This window comes from Sapajus apella, unplaced genomic scaffold, assembly GCF_009761245.1.
Source record: "Sapajus apella isolate SASKATOON/1434 unplaced genomic scaffold, GSC_monkey_1.0 scaffold210, whole genome shotgun sequence".
Classification (NCBI taxonomy): Eukaryota; Metazoa; Chordata; class Mammalia; order Primates; family Cebidae; genus Sapajus; species Sapajus apella.
The window spans coordinates 585,183-603,150 of NW_022437150.1; the positions used below are offsets into that span (position 1 = coordinate 585,183).

The 17,968-nt window shown below is 45.1% G+C and overlaps 2 protein-coding genes and 1 long non-coding RNA gene across 11 annotated transcripts in view; 1 reads left to right on the forward strand and 2 right to left on the reverse strand.

The window, feature by feature from the left end:
• ZSCAN31 (zinc finger and SCAN domain containing 31) overlaps positions 1-2,053 on the reverse strand; it is a 24,975-nt gene extending 22,922 nt beyond the window's left edge. Inside the window, exon 1 of the mRNA XM_032270452.1 lies at positions 1,481-2,053. The gene's annotated coding sequence lies outside the window, so the exon portion shown is untranslated. The remainder of the gene's footprint in view (positions 1-1,480) is intronic.
• Positions 1-13,188, forward strand: part of LOC116544236 (zinc finger protein with KRAB and SCAN domains 3) — a 25,719-nt gene extending 12,531 nt beyond the window's left edge. For 6 of the 9 annotated variants that reach the window (XM_032270436.1, XM_032270435.1, XM_032270433.1 and 3 more), the window contains exons 2-6: positions 6,971-7,431; positions 8,768-8,915; positions 9,775-9,857; positions 10,163-10,286; positions 11,864-13,188. In XM_032270436.1, coding sequence (XP_032126327.1) covers positions 7,030-7,431; positions 8,768-8,915; positions 9,775-9,857; positions 10,163-10,286; positions 11,864-12,723 — 1,617 coding nt within the window. In that variant the 5' untranslated portion in view covers positions 6,971-7,029 and the 3' untranslated portion in view covers positions 12,724-13,188. Of the gene's footprint in view, positions 1-6,970; positions 7,568-8,767; positions 8,916-9,774; positions 9,858-10,162; positions 10,287-11,863 lie in introns of those variants that run through there. The other 3 variants (XM_032270442.1, XM_032270441.1, XM_032270440.1) reach the window with 3 other exon arrangements.
• A 736-nt stretch (positions 13,189-13,924) lies between these two features.
• LOC116544242 lies at positions 13,925-16,530 on the reverse strand. The gene is made up of 2 exons (XR_004265866.1): positions 16,245-16,530; positions 13,925-15,912 (listed from the first exon to the last, which is right to left on the reverse strand). It is a non-coding gene; the product is annotated as an uncharacterized LOC116544242 (long non-coding RNA).
• Between the last annotated feature and the right edge of the window lie 1,438 nt (positions 16,531-17,968).

A 17,968-nucleotide genomic window follows, 5' to 3' on the forward strand; every position in this document is an offset into this window, starting at 1 on the left:
AATTATTGTGCCACAGCCTCCCAAGTAACTGGGTGTGCACCACCATGCCCAGCTAATTTTTGTATTTTCAGTAGAGACAGGGTTTCACCATATTGGCAGGCTGGTCTCAAACTCCTCACCCCAGGTGACCCACCCACCTCGGCCTCCCAAAGTGCAGGGATTACAGGGTGAGCCACTGCCCTGGCCTGATTGATCTTGATTATATGCAAGGCATTAGGATGTTTTTAAAGCTCCCCAGTGATTCTAATATATAACAAAGTTTGAAAGCCTTTAATGTAATTTTCTTCTGTATTTCGCCTGTACATTGGTTTTTGGATCTAAAGACTGGATTAGATTTAGGCTCACTTATTTTGGTATTATTAGCTCGTGTAGCAGTACCCCAGATCTCTTGTGGCAGCTTATTAGGAGGAAGTATTTTCTGGTACTTTTCATTTGTAACAATCAATGGGTTCTCTCGGTTTCCTAATTTCCTTCTATTCCCTGGTCCTTGGAACTGTAGAGAGTTAGACTGAGGAATAGAGACTCAGGAAGATACATACTTGCAATTTGTTTTTCCCTTTGTAACCTCTACTCTCTCTACCAGCCTTACAATTTCTATCTATCCATCCATCCATCCATCCATCCATCTATCTGGAGACGGAATCTCGCTCTGTCGCCAGGCTGGAGTGTGGTGACGCGATCTTGGCTCACTGCAGCCTCCGCCCCCTGAGTTCAAGCAATTCTGCTTCAGCCTCCCGAGTAGCTGGGACTACAGGCATGCACCACCATGCTCAGCTAATTTTTGTTATTTTAGTAAAGACGGGGTTTCGTCATTTTGGGCAGGATGGTCTCGATCTTATGACCTCTTGGTCCACCTGCCTTGGCCTCGAAAAGTGCTTTTATTACAGACGTGAGCACTGTGCCCGGCCCAGCCTTACATTTTGTAGCCTCTCCATTCCACTGAGTAAGGAAGAATGTACTGACACCTGAGTCCAGTCAAATAATTTTGCAGTCACTCACTTCTAGTTTAAAATCTAGTCCAGATGGTTAATAGGAATCTCAGGTTTCCCTTCCCTCTTAGGGCAGGCCCAGGTCTCATGGCTTCTGGGATAGGCTGTCTTCCAGAATATCTTACTTTTCCCTCCTAAAATGTAAAAATAATCCATTACACAGTGATGACTCTGAGGGAGCCTGGTGGCTGGTCCTGTTTGTACTGAGGAAGGAGTGGATTAGGAAGCAAGAAAATCAGTTTGGTTTGGGGCATATTGAATTGGATTTGTTTGCACAGTTTCCATATAGGACTGTATGGGAGGCAGCTCAGGATAGGGGTCAGGAGTCTACAGCCTAGAAATAGAACTTAAACCTTGCAATTGATTAACGAGAGTTCTGGAGAAGATTGTGGAGAGAGAAAAGGTCAAGAACAGAACCACCAGGCCTACTCTTATTTAAAAGAAGAAAGACCAGTTAATGATACTGTTAGCCCACATCTATATGTACTTACCACTGTCGTACCATTTGTCAGGTTCCAGCCCATGCTGAGGTCCAAGGAGAGCTGGTGGATGGGTGGCAGATAACAGAAAGAACACACAGGGAGCTGTAGGCAGGTGAAATGTGATTTTCTTCAGCAGCAGCAGCTGCAGCTCTCTCACATTGTCTGCGTCTGTCTCAGCTGCCTCCTCTGAGGCTGCAGCCCTTCTCGGCAACCGGCTATGGGCCTCCTGCCGCTCCCACACTCAACAGCTGTATTCCCTGGCAAGCTTGTTAGTTCCTGGCTCACCCTCGTCTGTCTGCAAGGCAGCCAGTTCTCCCTTCCATGGTCAGCAATTTCTCTCTCTCTGGACACAAGCCCTATGTACAGCGTCAGCAGGGCAGTTATACCTTTTACAGACAATAGTGGCTCCGAGCCAAATATGAGCTTACACAAACAGGTTACATAACGAGTGGAGTGGTGCGCCTTCGTTCCAAACTTGCTGAGTCATGCTGGGCTGGATATCTGCCTCGCCCTGTTCTTGACCAAAGCACATCCATTTACCTTACACTCCACCCCCAGGCCAAGGGAGACATAAGTTTTTGGCACACAGGCCTGACATACAAGCCTTGGGCACCCAGGGCTGATACATACACAGTCTTGACACATAAGCTCTGGGCACTCAGGCCACAGTAGTAATACAAGAAGCAATCATTTCAGGTTATGGCAGGCAACCACCCCATGATGATGTTACCCCAATGTTGCTTTATATGTTAAGCCAGTTTTTTGTTTCCCTACCTTTAGTGGTGTTGGGGCAGGCAAAAACAGGTTTCTGTTTGTCCCCATACCTGGTCGGAGGAAGTCATCCTTTCTCCCATAGGTCTGGCCACGTGGCCTGGCCTTACATGGGTCAGTGACTAGCCACTTGTGTAACTTCTAGGTAGTTAGCCACAAGGTTAAGCCTGATAAACTGCCCAGCTATTGGTGCAGATTACCGTAAATATCACCTTCTTAGTGATCACCATTCACACTGCCCTGAGCAGCTCATTAGCTACTTTGTCCACACTTGTTATCAAACCATAAGATGTCAGCACTAGGCTGGACTGCGACACCCCAGCTAGACCTATCTGTGTACCACACCCCAATGGGAATGCGGGGATGCCCTTCCTTAAACAGTGAAGGCTCAGGGTCTAGGGGTGCCTCAGGTCCCATGGCCTTATCTTTTATCAGGACTGTAGGTCCTTCTTGTAATTGTGCTGCTAAGGGACTTGACTTAGCATACTTTGCTGTTCCACGTGGGCACCCCACTTTGCAAAAGTGGATGTCTGTGCCATCCCAGTGTGCAGGTTGTTAACCATGAGTGTATGCACCCTGCTGTTGGGTAAGTCATGCACACAACAACTGTAGCCCATCCTGCCATGCTGTCCTGAGCCTAAATGGCAGCCTATGCAGTTACTAACTGCTTCTCTGTCAAGGAATACCAGCACTCAGCTCCCTTCCAAAGTTGGGACCGAAAGTCTACTGGCATTCTAAAGTGCTCTGTGCACTGCCAGAAGCCCCAGTCAAAACTCTCTGTGGTAACATGCACATCAAGTTTAAATCGGTGTTCCTGATCAGCTACCTGAGGGCTTGTGCCTGCTGAAAAGCCTGTTTAGCTGCCAGGAAGGTGGTTTCAGCTGTATCATCCCAATCCCAGGCAAGAGGGGCATTCCTGCTTCTAAATCTGCAAGAGAATCAGAGGTTAACATAACGTCATTAATAAGACCATGACATGTAATGGGGCTATGCATATAGCCCTGCAGTAACACTAAGAATATCCATTGTCGTCCTCCCATGAAGGCAAACTGGCTCTCTGGAGTGATCACAATTAAGGGGAATGCATTGGTCAAGCACACCATACAGTGGCACCATGCCAGTTCTGTTGTCAAGTGGTCTATCAAATCTATGATAGCACAGCTGCCAAGCTGTGCAAAGCATCCATCTCCAGAATGTCCTCAGGCATGGGAGAGGCATACATGGTGCACAGGTGGGGAGCCAAGCAGCTGATGCCAAGGTGCAAAGAACCAGGTTTCACTTTCACTCATCAGCTTTCACAACCATCAGTAAATGCAGCTCTGCCTGGAGCTCTACTCGGTTTTAGGGACCGGTGGATTGCCGAGTCCACATACAGCCTTTGGTTATCCAATGTCCCCTGCAAGCTGGGCACCTTGGCCAGCTCCCAATCAAAGAGGAAAGGCTTTACATTTCTGCCTGATTGCAGCAAGTAATCTTTGAGCTGGAACGCTCTGGTCATGCAGCAATGCCCTTTTCCCGAATGACCTGCACTAAGCCTGTATACAATTGCCATCTACTGACAGTTTTTGGTAATTCATCGACATCAGTCCACACTGTAATTAAAGAAACCTGCTCTTCCATCTCAGAGGTTGAGCAGGAAATAGGTCAGCTCCTTTGTCCCAGAGAGAGAGAATTCAGGCAGGGAGGGCCTCCCCCAGATGCTGCTGACATTGCTTGCCTAACTCCGCAACTCAGTGGGGGTACAAGCACTATATGACGGTGCTTCCCCACGGTTGGGAGTCCCTGGGCCCACCCTTGGGACCCAGTGGCTGTTCGTGCTCTGTTGTCTGGCAGACCACTGGGTGAGCTTATAACGGAGGTTCTTCCTCCTCCCTGTGCTGCGTCCAGCAGGGACTGGTCAGGCACTTGTCACAAATGCCCATCTGACTCTGCTGGCATAGGTACTCTCCTTCTCCATGCTGTGCACTTCTAGGTGCTTCAGCATCTTCTCCACACTCATGGAGGACCTACCCACTATGGCCCATGTTTCCACCAGAGCCCATCCTCACAGCACGGCTGCCATTGGGTTCCACAGCTCATGCTGCGGCTGCATAGCTGGTCCGGGAGCCTGGGGGCTGAAGAGCCGCTCACCTCATCCTGCCCACTATACCAAATGTCAGGGTCAAGCCCCAGCTGAGGTCCGAGGGGAGTGGGTGGATTTGGGGCAGGGAGCTGGAAGAACACTCAAGAGACAGCAGGTAGATGGGACATGGCTTTATTCAGCAGCTCTTCCACAGTGTCGGTGCTGCATTTGTACAGCTCACAGACAACAGTGGCTCAGAGCCAGGGGATGAGACTCCCGTGTTATGGCTACATAGCTGTGACTATAGAATGCATGAAATTGTGTGCCTGCACTCCAGTCCTGCTGAGTCATGCAGGCTATTGACCTTGGCGTATGCCTGCCTGGCTGCAACACAGCCATGTTCCTTACAACCACACACCAGGCATTGTGCTAAGAACTTTTTACAGTCACTTACTTAATGCTTACAATGGCTCTATTTGCTGTCACTATCCCTATTACAGATTAAAAAAGGGAGGCACTGAGCTAGTAGGTAGTAAAGCCAGGATTATAATGACCTCAGGAGACCTGGCTTCAGAACAGTAACCAGATTATGATGGGAGCTGAGAAGAACGAGGAAGGAGGAGTCAAGGACGAGTGAGTTTCTGGAAGTAGGCAGTATCTTCAGCCCAGTTGCCTGAGAAGAGGCCATGGAAAATGGGAATCGAGGGAAGCACCTTTGGTTACTTGTGCGGGCAGAATCTTAGTGATGTTGGCTGTTTGCAGGCTACAATGTGTGGAAGGCTTAGTGGGAGGTGAGGACTAGAATCAGGGACTGAGGGCTTTCTTTCAAGAAGTCTGGTCTTGAAGGGGAAGAAAGAGAGTGGCAGATTGAGGAGGTGGCAAAGACCAGGGGCAGCCTGTGCTCTCTCTAGGGCAAGGGCTGGGTGATGTTTTCTGCTTTCTTGATGTTTCAGAGAGAAACTAAAGGGCCTCCAGCCCAGAGATCATAAGAGTCTGGAGAAACTCGATTTTTAGCTGAATTTTAATATGAGTATTATGCCAGTTTTTTGGACAAGTCTTACATCACATATAACTGAGGGTCTCACTAGCAGGCAGCCAAGGTTTGTTAATTCAGTCCTATTTCTTTTGGTCTAGGGCCTTCTATCTTTTCTTTCTTCTTCCCCTTACTGCAGTACCTTGACCACAGATAAGACCTGATACAGCTATGCTTCACTATCTGTGGGGGATTGATTCCAGGATCCCCACTGATACAAAAATTTGTGGATGCTCAAGTCTTACGTAAAATGGTATATAGTATTTGCCTACAACATACACACATCCTCCTGCATATTTTTTTTAAGAGATGGGGTCTCCACACTATTGCCCAGGCTGGAGTACAGTAGCACAATCATAGCTTACTGCATCCTTGCACGCCTGGGCTCAGGTGGTACTCCTGCCTCTGCCTCCTGAGTAGCTGGGACTGCAGTAGTGGGCCCCAGGCTCAGCTTCTCTTGTACAGTTTAAATCATCTCTAGATTACTCGTAAACCAAATATAATAGAAATGCATTGTGAATCCTTGTTATTTTGTATTTTCATGTGTTTTTTTTTAATTGTTGTTTTTGTTATATTTCCCCCCCCAGATATTTTCCAGCTGGTTGAATGTATGGATGTAGAACCTGCAGATATGGTATCAACTGTGTTAGTTTTCTGTTGCTGTATAACATTTGCCTCAAATTTATCAGCTTTAAACAAAATCTGGGCTGGGTGCAGTGCTCACGCCTTTAATCCCAGCACTTTGGGAGGCTGAGGCAGATCTTCTGAGGTCAGGTGTTCAAGATCAGCCTGGCCAACATGGCAAAACCCCATCTTTACTAAAAATACAAAAATTGGCTGGGCGTGGTGGTGCATGCCTATAATCTCACCTACTTAGGAGGCTGAGGCAGGAGAATCTCTTGAACATGGGAGGTAGATGTTGCAGTGAGCCAAGATCATGCCTTCACTCCAGCCTGGGCAACAAGGTGAGACTCTATCTCAAAACAAAGAAGCAAAAAAAAAACACAAAAAACCCAACCAACCAAACAAACAAAAAAACCAGTTTATTTGTTCCAGTTCTATAGGTCAGAAGGCCAGGCAGGCTCAGCTGGGTTCAATATTAGGGTCTTCCCAGGCCAATGCCAACGCGTTGGTAGGGCTGCAGTCTTATCTGGAAGCTCTGAGAGGAATCTGTTTATAAGGTCATTGAGATTGTCAGTAGAATTTAGCTCCTTGGGATCAGTCCAGTCAGTCTGGACTTGCTATCTCATTTTCAAAGTCCTGAGGATTGGGGCAGGAAATTAGGGTCATCTTAGAATTTGGACAACCCAGACCTGATTGTTAATGGGTTAACTCTGGACAATTTTGCTGAGAGGGGCTGCCTAGAGAGTCCAGGAAGTCCCCTGGATCCTCACCACTTTCATTTTCTTTCCTGACTAGTCAGGGTTTGGGGGTGTCCGGGATCACCCTGGGACATCCTTTGGGAACCTTACTGTGGGATTCAGGCATGGGTGGTGTAGAGGATTAAGCTGCGGAAGCATCGAACATGGAGAAATTTCTGCAGCAGTTCCTCAGCGAGGTCTCTGGGCTCCTGAGCAGGAGAGAGGGGACAGCTTGCATGTTTACTGGTTAACAATGACTTCCCACCTTCCAGGGATCTGCAGAAATAGCCCTGGAAGCTGGAGTGAGGCCTGAGGACTGCCTTGGCCCAGGATGGCTAGAGAATTTAGTGAAAGAGCAGCCCTGGACGCCCAGTCTACAGAAGACCAGACGGAGCTTCTGGTCATAAAGGTGGAGGAAGAAGAGGCCGGTTTTCCCAGTAGTTTGGATTTGGGTGCTGAACGCTCGCGCCAGCGCTTCCGAGGCTTCCGCTTCCCGGCGGCTGCAGGCCCCCGCGAGGCGCTGAGCCGGCTCCGAGAGCTCTGCCGGCAGTGGCTGCAGCCTGAGATGCACAGCAAGGAGCAGATCCTGGAGCTGCTGGTGCTGGAGCAGTTCCTCACCATCCTGCCGGGGAACGTGCAGAGCTGGGTGCGGGAGCAGCATCCAGAGAGCGGGGAGGAGGTGGTGCTGCTGCTGGAGTATTTGGAGAGGCGGCGGGATGAGCCGGCACCGCAGGTAGAAAGAACAGGTTTAGTATCTCAGCGCTGTGGTCCGTTTCCTCCTGACATCTCAAGATCGGAGTGAGGGGCATCCCCTTCAGATCCGGGAGTTCTCCATCTCTTTTTGTACCATGAACCTCCTTGGCAGTAAGGTGAAGTCCCTGGACTCCTCAGAATAATTTTTTTAAAATACATAAACCATAAAGGATTACAAAGGATGCAGTCATAACATACAGTTAGCACTGTATTAAATTTGTATTAAAGTCGTACATGTGTTTTTTATTACTGCACTAAATAATGTGACCTAGGGACAGGCCTTATAACTGGCAATCGCAAAGCAGTGATAAGTACCCTTTTGCCTGGTTGTAATGTGATGTGAAAACATGTGCAGGCCCTATTGGTGAGGTAGACCTGGGTACTGCTTATGCTACCTTGATTTGTTGCTTCCAATTTTAACTGAAGAAATGCTAACTCTCTCTTAAAGACCAGTAAAAAATAACATTAATTTTTGTCCTATTCAAGTTCATGGACTATGTGGGAAGGAGTTCATGGACCACTGGTTATGATGGACCTCTGGTATAAAGTGGGCCGATTTCTACCTCCATTTCCTTCACTGTTTTATGAGATGGTTTCTTCTTTGCATCATCATGTGTCCCTGTGCACACACCTCAGAGGACCTGTGTGGCCAGAGCCTTCTAACTGGAGAGCGGGATACCAAGGTTCTTGGCTTGGGTCTATCACACCCGAGCCCTGTAATAGTGGGAAGTCATTGCAAGTCTCTTAGCTTCATTCTTCATAAAGGATGTGGGAAATTCTGAGCTGCACATGAGAAACTAACTTGAAAACTGTAATTGTATAGTATTATAAATATCTGGAAGGAAGCCTGCATTTAATGAGGACATACCATATGTCAGGCCGTATTAGGTGATTTCACATGCTCTGATCTTATTTGGGTCCCCCAAATTCCATAAACTAAAGATTGTCATCCCCTTTTCAGACAATAAAAGGTATTAACATTCTCTGAGAATTTTGCACCGGTTTCCAAAGGATTTTCATAAAAGCATAAATGTATATATGAAGGAGCATAGAGTAATGGTAAGAACATGTGCTCTGGCATCATTCTACCTGAGCTCCCATCCTACCATTGCCACTTATTAGCTACTTAAACTAGCTGTGCCTTAATTTCCCTGTCAGTAAAATGGGTGTTACAATAGTACCTCCATTATAAGATTGTTATTTTCTGCGTTAAATTAGATAACATTTATAATACTCTTGGAAACAGTGCCAGCCACATAAATGGTTCTGTGGAAGTGTCTGATGAATAAATGAAAATAAGAATAAATGATTTCTAGGTTCCAGGTGTTGACCAGGGGCAAGAGCTTCCCTGTTGCAAGATGGCACTGTTGCCACCATCCCCAGAGTCACAAAGTAGCCAAGCTCAGCTAATGAAGGCTCTGCTCAAGCATGAATCTCTGGGATCCCAACCCTTGCAAGACAGAGGTAAGGATTTTCTTTTCTTTTTTATTTTTTTGAGATGGAGTCTTGCTCTGTTGCCAGGCTGGAGTGCAGTGGCATGATCTCACTGCAATCTCCACCTCCCAGGTTCAAACGATTCTCCTGCCTCAGCCTCCCGAGTAGCTGAAACTACAGGCACGCACCACCATGCCCAGCTAATTTTCATATTTTTAGTAGTGATGGGGTTTCACCCAGTTGGTCAGGATCAAAATTTGCTTCCTGAAGTTATTTAAGGAATAATAAGGAAACCTGTAGTCCTTTACTTTTCTCTCTCTTGAATTTTAGCAAGTTGTAAAAGTCAGCCCTTATTTCTGCCTTTTATAGCCCAGCTTTGTCTGACTCCTCTTAACTTTTCAAATCCAAAGTGAAAAGCACCCTGACAGTTACTAAGGGCATACTCACTAAAAATCCAATTTTTCCTCCTATCACTAGCAAAATTCAAAGGATCTTCAAATCGAAAGCTTTTCTGTTTTATTTTTGTGTTTTTTTTATTTCACTGATGCTAACAAGGATTCTGCCTTTTTGCATTGTTTTCATATATCTACAGAGCACCACAGATATCTTTAGCCATAAGATTGGAGCTGGTAGGGACTGGGAATTTTGGAAAAGAGCATACTCTGTATAAACTTGTTTGGCAGGAATTTGTTTATTTAGAGAGACAGAGTCTTGCTTTGTTGCCCAGGCTGGAGTGCAGTGGCACAATCATAGCTCATTGCAGCTTCAGACTCCTGGGCTCAATCAAGTGAGACAGGAATCTATTAATCCACATATTTGACTTAGATTTCACAAGGCAGGGAGGCTGAATGCCAGGGTACATCTCATCCAGAGCTTCTTTCCTTCTTAGTTCTCCAGGTCCCTGTGTTTGCCCATGGAGGGTACTGCAGAGGAGATGCAGTGGTAGCTTCTAGGGTTACTCCAGAGTCCCAGGTGAGGTGGAGCCCCTGTCCCTCCCCCAATGCCCTTCACTGCTGTTGAGCTTCCTGTGAGGACTCCTCCCTCCCCGTTTCCCTCTATCCCCATGCTAGATCCTCCATGCAGATCTCAGATGGGATTTGCATTTTCTCATCTATCTTGAGGTTGTTTATCATAACTTCATTTAGGTGCCCACGTAAGAGGCTTTTCCTGTTTTATTACTAGCTGTTGGCAGGGGTGGGGCTGGGGTGCTTCCCAGATCTTCCCTACTCCATCATTTTGGTCAGCCCCTTCTTCAGTGGGATTACCTATTGCTTTAGGGGTTGCTGAAAGTGGAAGATGTGGCCCTGACCCTCACCCCTGAATGGACACAGCAGGATTCGTCTCAGGTGAATCTCTGTAGAGATGAAAAGCAGGAGAACCTTGGCAGCCTGGTCTCCCTGGGTAAGACTGAAGGACACTAATTCCTCTTAAGGTTTCTTGGCATTCTTTGTGTATTAGAACCTGTTGAGCTGTATTATGTTTGAATTCACAATCACCATTTCTGAAAGCCTGTTACTAACCAGCTCCTTACTTTTTTTTTTTTTTTTTTTTTTGTTTGAGAGATAGGGTCTTACTCAGTCACTCAGGATAGAGTGCAGTGGCACAATCATGGCTCACTGCAGCCTCGACCTTTTCGGCTAAAGTGATCCTCCCACCACAGCCTCCCAAATAGCTGGGACTGCAGTCATGGACCACCACACTTGGTTAATTTTTTTAATTTTTATTTTTTATAGAGATAGAGTTTTGCTATGTTGCCTAGGCAGGTCTCAAACTCCAGGGCTCAAGCAATCCTCCTGCCTTGGCCTCCCAGAATGTGGAGATTACAGGCATAAGCCACTGCACCCAGCCTGCTTACCCCTTCTGACCTTGCTTTCTCCTCTCCCTATCAGTATTCTAGTTAAGTTAAATGGGTTGAAGTCGATACAACCCCAAGTACAGGTCTGGCTCATAGGAGATGCCCAGTAAATGTTGATGTCCTTCAGTTCCTATCCCTGACTGAAGAGGAAATCTGGGGGCTCTCTTCAGGAAATGGGCCTTGGGACCATAGAGTGTGAGAGTTAGAAGGGTCTTTAGACATTGACTATAGACCCTGACCTCAGAGATGAGGGTGCAGAGGCTGAAAAGATTGTCTGACTTGTCTGAGGCCACATAACTCATTGGTGGCACAGATCTCCCGGCACTGAATCCAATTCTGTTTGGGGACCTTGCCTCTGCCTGAGAGATGAGCACAGAAAACTGTCTATATTGTTCATTGATCAGTGCCCAATTTCTGAGTCTCTACTTTCACTGTTTCATTTGTTTTTGTTTTTGTTTTTTGAGATGGAGTCTCACTCTGTCAACCAGGCTGGAGTGCAGTGGCGTGATCTCGGCTCACTACAACCTCACTACAACCTCTGCCTCCCATGTTCAAGCGATTCTCCTGCCTCAGCCCCCCAAGTAACTGGGATTATAGGCACCTGCCACAATGCCTGGCTAATTTTTGTATTTTTAGTAGAGACAGGGTTTCACCATGTTGGTCAGGCTTGTCTTGAACTCCTGACCTCAAGTGATCTGTCAGCTTCAGCCTCCCAATTGCTGTTTCTCAAAGATATTTCAGAAATTCCTTCCACTTGCCCCATTTACTGTCACTTTCTGTTCAACCCCTTTAGTATCTAATCCTAGGTGCATGGCCCTGCCTTACCATTCATAGAGCTTAGAACGACCACATATATCCCTAGCATAGTCCTGGATCCTCACCATCTTCCATCCACTCCTTCCACTCCCTGTTTGTACCCTTCCAGTGGCCCATTCCCATTCTCAGGTCTCCCTCCTCCCTAGCACTCTGTTTTTCCTTTTTGTTCCCATCCTTATTCTAGCACTTAAATCCTCATCCCGGGCATTTGTAGACCTCTGTCATTCTTGCCTCCCTGGCACTCATCATACAACTTTCCTCCCAGGGCAGGGTGTAACCCACAGTTGCCGGCCATTTGTCGTTTCAGGTGGTGAAATACAGACTAAGAGCAGGGACTTGCCTCCAGCCGAGGAGCTTCCAAAAAAGGAGCATGGGAAGATATCGTGCCACCTGAGTGAAGACATTGCCCAGATTCCTACATGTGCAGAAGCTGGTGAACAGGAGGGCAGGTTACAAAGAAAGCAGAAAAATGCCACAGGAGGGAGGCGGCACATGTGCCATGAATGTGGAAAGAGTTTTGCTCAAAGTTCAGGCCTGAGTAAACACAGGAGAATCCATACTGGCGAGAAACCCTACGAATGCGAGGAGTGTGGCAAAGCCTTCATTGGGAGCTCTGCCCTCATCATTCATCAGAGAGTCCACACTGGTGAGAAGCCATATGAGTGTGAAGAATGTGGCAAGGCTTTCAGTCACAGCTCAGACCTTATCAAACACCAGAGAACCCACACTGGGGAGAAGCCCTACGAGTGTGATGACTGTGGGAAGACCTTTAGCCAGAGCTGCAGCCTCCTTGAACATCACAGAATCCACACAGGGGAGAAGCCATATCAGTGTAATATGTGTGGCAAAGCCTTTAGGCGAAGTTCACATCTCCTGAGACATCAGAGGATTCATACTGGGGATAGAAATGTTCAGGAACCTGAGCAGGGAGACACCTGGAAAAGTAGGATGGAAAGCCAGTTGGAGAATGTTGAAACTCCCATGTCTTACAAATGTAATGAGTGTGAAAGAAGTTTCACCCAGAATTCAGGCCTCATTGAACATAAAAAAATCCACACTGGTGAGAAACCTTATCAGTGTGACGCATGTGGAAAAGGCTTCACCCGACTCTCATACCTTGTTCAACATCAGAGGAGCCACGCAGGGAGAAACATCCTATCACAGTGACCACGCCGTCCATGCGAGTCGGTGCTCATTTGTGACCGATCTGAAGCCACTCACCCTGGAGTCGATTATAGAAATTGTGGACTGGGCTTCATTTACCGCTACACATTATCAGGTGTTAGAAAATATAGACTGGGTTAGATGAATTATCTTCTAAATTCTAGAAGGTGTTTGGAATCAAAACATACTTGATAGGAGACTATGGGAAAGTTGTCTAGAAGAGGTAAGACCTGAAATGGTTTGTTCTCTCCCATTGTAATTAATGGGATGTTTAGACTGGCTGCTTGCCCTAATCCAGTACTTTGTGATGTCTACTGGGTAGATGGTTGTGAGTTGGGGGCTGCTTCTCTGACCATTCTCTTTGACTCTAATGAGTCCTCCAGTTTGTCAGATTCACAGTCTTATATTCCCCTCTGTGCCTTTTCCACAGGTGCTAATAAATGTTTGTTGAATGTACCAGTGAGATTACCTTAATATCTCTGAAAATTTGATGTTATCCAGGTTTCTAAAGAACTCACCAAGGCCATTTGTGCTTGTGTCTAATTCTGTGACCCAGAGTGTTACTCAATTTAGTGCATTTTTTTGCCAAGTACAGAGGCAGAGCAGAGGTAATGGCAGGGTTTCTGTGATAGAAAGAATCCATATTTGTTTTTCTTTCTTTCTTTCGTTTTTTGAGACGGGAGTCTCCCTCTGTTGCCCATGCTAGAGTGCAGTGGTGCAATCTCGGGTCACTGCAACCTCCACCTCCCGGGTTCAAGCGATTCTCCTGCCTCAACCTCCAGAGTAGGTGGGACTACAGGTGCGTGCCACTATGCCTGACTAGTTTTTTTGTATTTTTAGTAGAGACGGAGTTTCACTGCGTTAGCCAGGATGGTCTCGATCTCCTGACCTCATGATCTACCTGCCTCGGCTTCCCAAAGTGTTGGGATTACAGGCGTGAGCCACCGGGATATTTCTTTACCAGACTAGGAATTCTGTTCTGGTGCAAATGCCTTAAACAGCTTATCACCAAATCATTATGAATGTGTACCATCCATGGAACTGCATTTTTTTTTTTTAAATATGGGGTCTCACTATGTTGCCCAGGCTGGTCTCAACATCCTGAGCAATCCTGCCTCACCCTCTCAAAGTACTGGAATTACAGGTGTGAGCCACCATACCCAGCCCAAATTTCATTCTTTTTGTGTGTGTGTGTGTATGGGGAGGGTGTCTGGTTTATTCAAAGGAGCTGTCAGAGCCCTAACCATGGAGCAGAAACCAAACAGTTGGGAGCTATGGGGCTGAACAGGGCAGGGATGTCCAGGTATCAGAAGGTAAATGGAGAGGTCAGCTGAGCAGCCAGAGCAGGCCCAGCAAATTTCATTCTTTAATGTTTCCCTGTTGCTACTGTTTAAGGAAAACACTTTCCTATTCAGTCAGTATGAAAATCAATCATCAAGTCAGAATAAAATGATAAATATTCTAATGCACAGTATCTTAGTTCCCTTAGTTCTCTGGGCCTAACCAATGTCTCCTAAAACAATAGACACTATCCTGCCTACCACCCAACACACACTGTAAACTGTGTAAAACTTATTCCTGCTAAGTTAATACTTTCTCAGGTCAGTGGATTCACACCAAATATTTAAAACAAGTATCACTTACAGTTTCAGAACCCCTTTATTAATGTCTGACTATCTTGGTCTTCTTATACATTGATTCCTAAATCACCTCTGTGGTAATACCATCTTAGTTTTTCATGATGACTATTTTAACCATTAATTTAACTCCTCAGGCTATCTACTTTTTGTTAAACACACTGTAGACCATCTTTTTTTCCCAGGATGATAGTCAAAATTTTAGTCTTGTGAATTGAAGTGAGAAAACTTTTAGTCAGCATTATACAATTAGTATTTATTACGTATACATTCAGTGGCATTGTTTCTACAAGAGTATTTCGGAATGACCGTTTTGCTGCAAACTGTTATGTTAGCGCTTCACCTTATTCTTACAATGAGGAGAAGCACACTAGCAAAATGAACAATGCAGCAAGGCCTTCAGTCACTGCTCAGGACTTATCAAACACCGGAGAACCCACACTGGGGAGAAAAGCCTTATGTGTGTGACAATTGTGGGAAGACAGTTCCTTTTTTGTTAGCATAACTTCTCCTTATTGTAGAAATATGCTTTCATTATTGCATTTACTCACATTTCTCACTTGGTGTCTGGTACCAGCAATCTCTTCCATATTTATAATATCAATTAAAGACTCTGGAATTCAGAGATTTTTCTGGTCACCTTTTATAGTTAATGATTTGGGCATTGTGATATATTATCTCCTGCTCTATGTATTTTGTTTAGTAGAAATTGAGTCGTCATCCAAAATCCTTTATAGAACTACCCAAGTCCCTGTTTTTATGCCAGTTTCCAAGGCTTGATCCTTCAAGGTTTTCAGGGGTCTAGGGGACACAAATCTAACAAATCCTAATGTAAATTATTTGTATTATAGTAGTAAACCATATGGTTACTTTGTTTGGGTGGATTCTTAAATTGAGAAAAATGCATTGCATGATTTCTAAACTTTCTGAATATATATTAGGATTCTCCAGAGAAACAGAACCAATAGGGTTTGTGTCTATATATGTATGTATGTGTATACATATATATTTGTAGTTATAATACCGATTTATGTATATTATACATAATATATATGTTTGTGTATATATTTTTATTTATTGGAAGGAATTGGTTCATATGATTATCGAGGCTGAGAAGTCCCAGGTTCTCCGATCTGCAAACTAGAGACGTAGGAGAGCCAACGGAGTGAGCAGTCAAAAGGCCAGCAGATTCAAGACCCAGAAGAGTCAGTGTTCTAGTTTGAGTCTGAAGGCCAGAAAAGACTGATGACCCAGCTCAAGATGGTCAAGAGGCGTACCCCTTGAGGTAGCATCATCTTTTTTGTTTTCTTCCTTCCTTCAACTAATCAGATGAGGGCCACCCTCATTAGGGAAGGGAATCTGCTTCACCTGGTCTACTGAGGTAATGATTGATCACATCTAAAATCAAACACTCAGAATAATGTTTGACCAAGTATCTGGGGACCCTGTGGCCCAGTCAAGTTGACACATAAAATTGGCCATCACAATACTATAGTTTCAACATTAAAACTACAGTAGAGTATTACAATTTCAGTAAAGCATTAAAACCTTTAACCTGGCCGGGCGCGGTGGCTCAAGCCTGTAATCCCAGCACTGTGGGAGGCCGAGGCGGGTGGATCACGAGGTCAAGAGATCGAGACCAACCTGGTCAACATGGGGAAACCCCGTCTCTACTAAAAATACAAAAAATTAGCTGGGCATGGTGGCGTGTGCCTGTGATCCCAGCGACTCAGGAGGCTGAGGCAGGAGAATTGCCTGAACCCGGGAGGCGGAGGTTGCGGTGAGCCGAGATCGCGCCATTGCACTCCAGCCTGGGTAACAAGAGCAAAACTCCGTCTCAAAAAAAAAAAAAAAAAAAAAAAAAAAAAAAAAAAAAAAACCTTTAACCTGTGCTGCCTCCTTTTGTAAGTTCTTCCAAATGGCAGTAGGAGCCTGGGAAATGATGTTTGTAGCCTCCCTACTCCGCTTACAGATCAGGATGGGGAATGGCTGGTATGAGGCAGGCTGAGGGACAAGAGATAAACAACTATATCACCATTGTATCCTTAGCATCTAGCAGAGTTACTGATGAATGAATAGTTCTGAAAATTGGCTGGCTCTACTTGTTCTTTTGTATTATTAACATAACATAAAATCTCCTGACAGTAATTGCTGGAGACCAAAGTATTCACATTCATATTTCCAGAAATAAAAGTCTTCCCTTATTTCTAAAGAAATTATGTGTTTATAACCATTCATTCAGCAAACCTGATTATGTCAGGTCAGGTGCTAAAGAATCAAAGATGAACAAGACATTATTTCTGCCCCCGAAGAACAAAAGACCTAAACAAGCTTCTGTCTTCTAAGGCATTTTATGCATTTCTGTTCTCACTTTGGTGAGACTTAACAGACTTAATAGCTCTTTAGAAGAATGACTGCACCATGGCTGCCAGGCAACTTGCATAATTTCATATGAGCCACAGAGACCAGGATTTAACACTAGCTTATCTAAGCGCTGTAACTCACCTAGAACATGAGTGCACGGTAGGTTTTGTGAGGAGCTGATACAAGGCCATTTCCCACATACCTCCCTACCTACCATGGAGGCTGTCATGAGACAATTTCCTCTGACGAGAAATGAGGCTTTCTACCTCTCCCCATTTAAGGTATAACTGCTAGTTATACTTTTCTAGAGTTAACAAGAAATAGGAAAGTAAGTTAGAGATATTAAATAAATTATATTTTATAAATATAAAAGAAAGAATGATCTGAATGGGAGTATGGGTGGAGACAACTTGTCATCCTTTTCAGAGGAATCTACAAAAATTCTGGGTGGTCTAGGTACTTCCCTTCAAGGAGATCCAGGAGGGCCTTCCCTGCCAATTTTTCATCATTGGATTAACTGTAAAACACCCAAGATTAAAGTATTAAGTAATAATGGTTTAATTAGCTAACCTTTTAACTAATTCATTCATTACACCTTAGCAACAGAAGGCCGAATAGAGGTTGCTTGGAGAGCAGAGAAGAGTGCAGGTAAGGGTGGGAGAAATTATCAAGGGACATGATGAAAATGTTAGAACTTAACAAGTAAACATGTTAGAACTTAACAAGCTGTACACGTATGCAGTTCATTACATATCAATTTCCTTCAATAAAGCTGTTTAAAAAGTCCTAAGGAAGCCAGATATGGTGGCTCATGCCTGTAATTGCAGCACTTTGGAAGGCTGAGGCAGGAGAATCGCTTGAGGATAAGAGTTTTGGACCAGCCTGAACAACAAAGAGACCCTGTCTCTACAAAAAACAAATAGACAAACAAATTACCTCCATGTGGTGGTGCATGCCTGTAGTCCCAGCTAGGTGGGAGACTACAGTGGAAGGATTCCTTGAGACCAGAGTTCAAGGCTGCAGTGTGCTATGACTGCACCATTGGACTCCAGTCTAGAGCAAGACCCTGTCTCTAAAAAAATAAATAAAATTTGTTTTAAAAGTCATAAGGTTACATTGCATATTCTAGGCAAATACATTTGAAAGTCTTGATGAAATGGTTAATTTCCAAGGCAAAGATTACCAAAGTGGAACCCATTATAAATAGCCTAAAAAGATCATTTTCATAGAATAGAGGAAGTTACCAG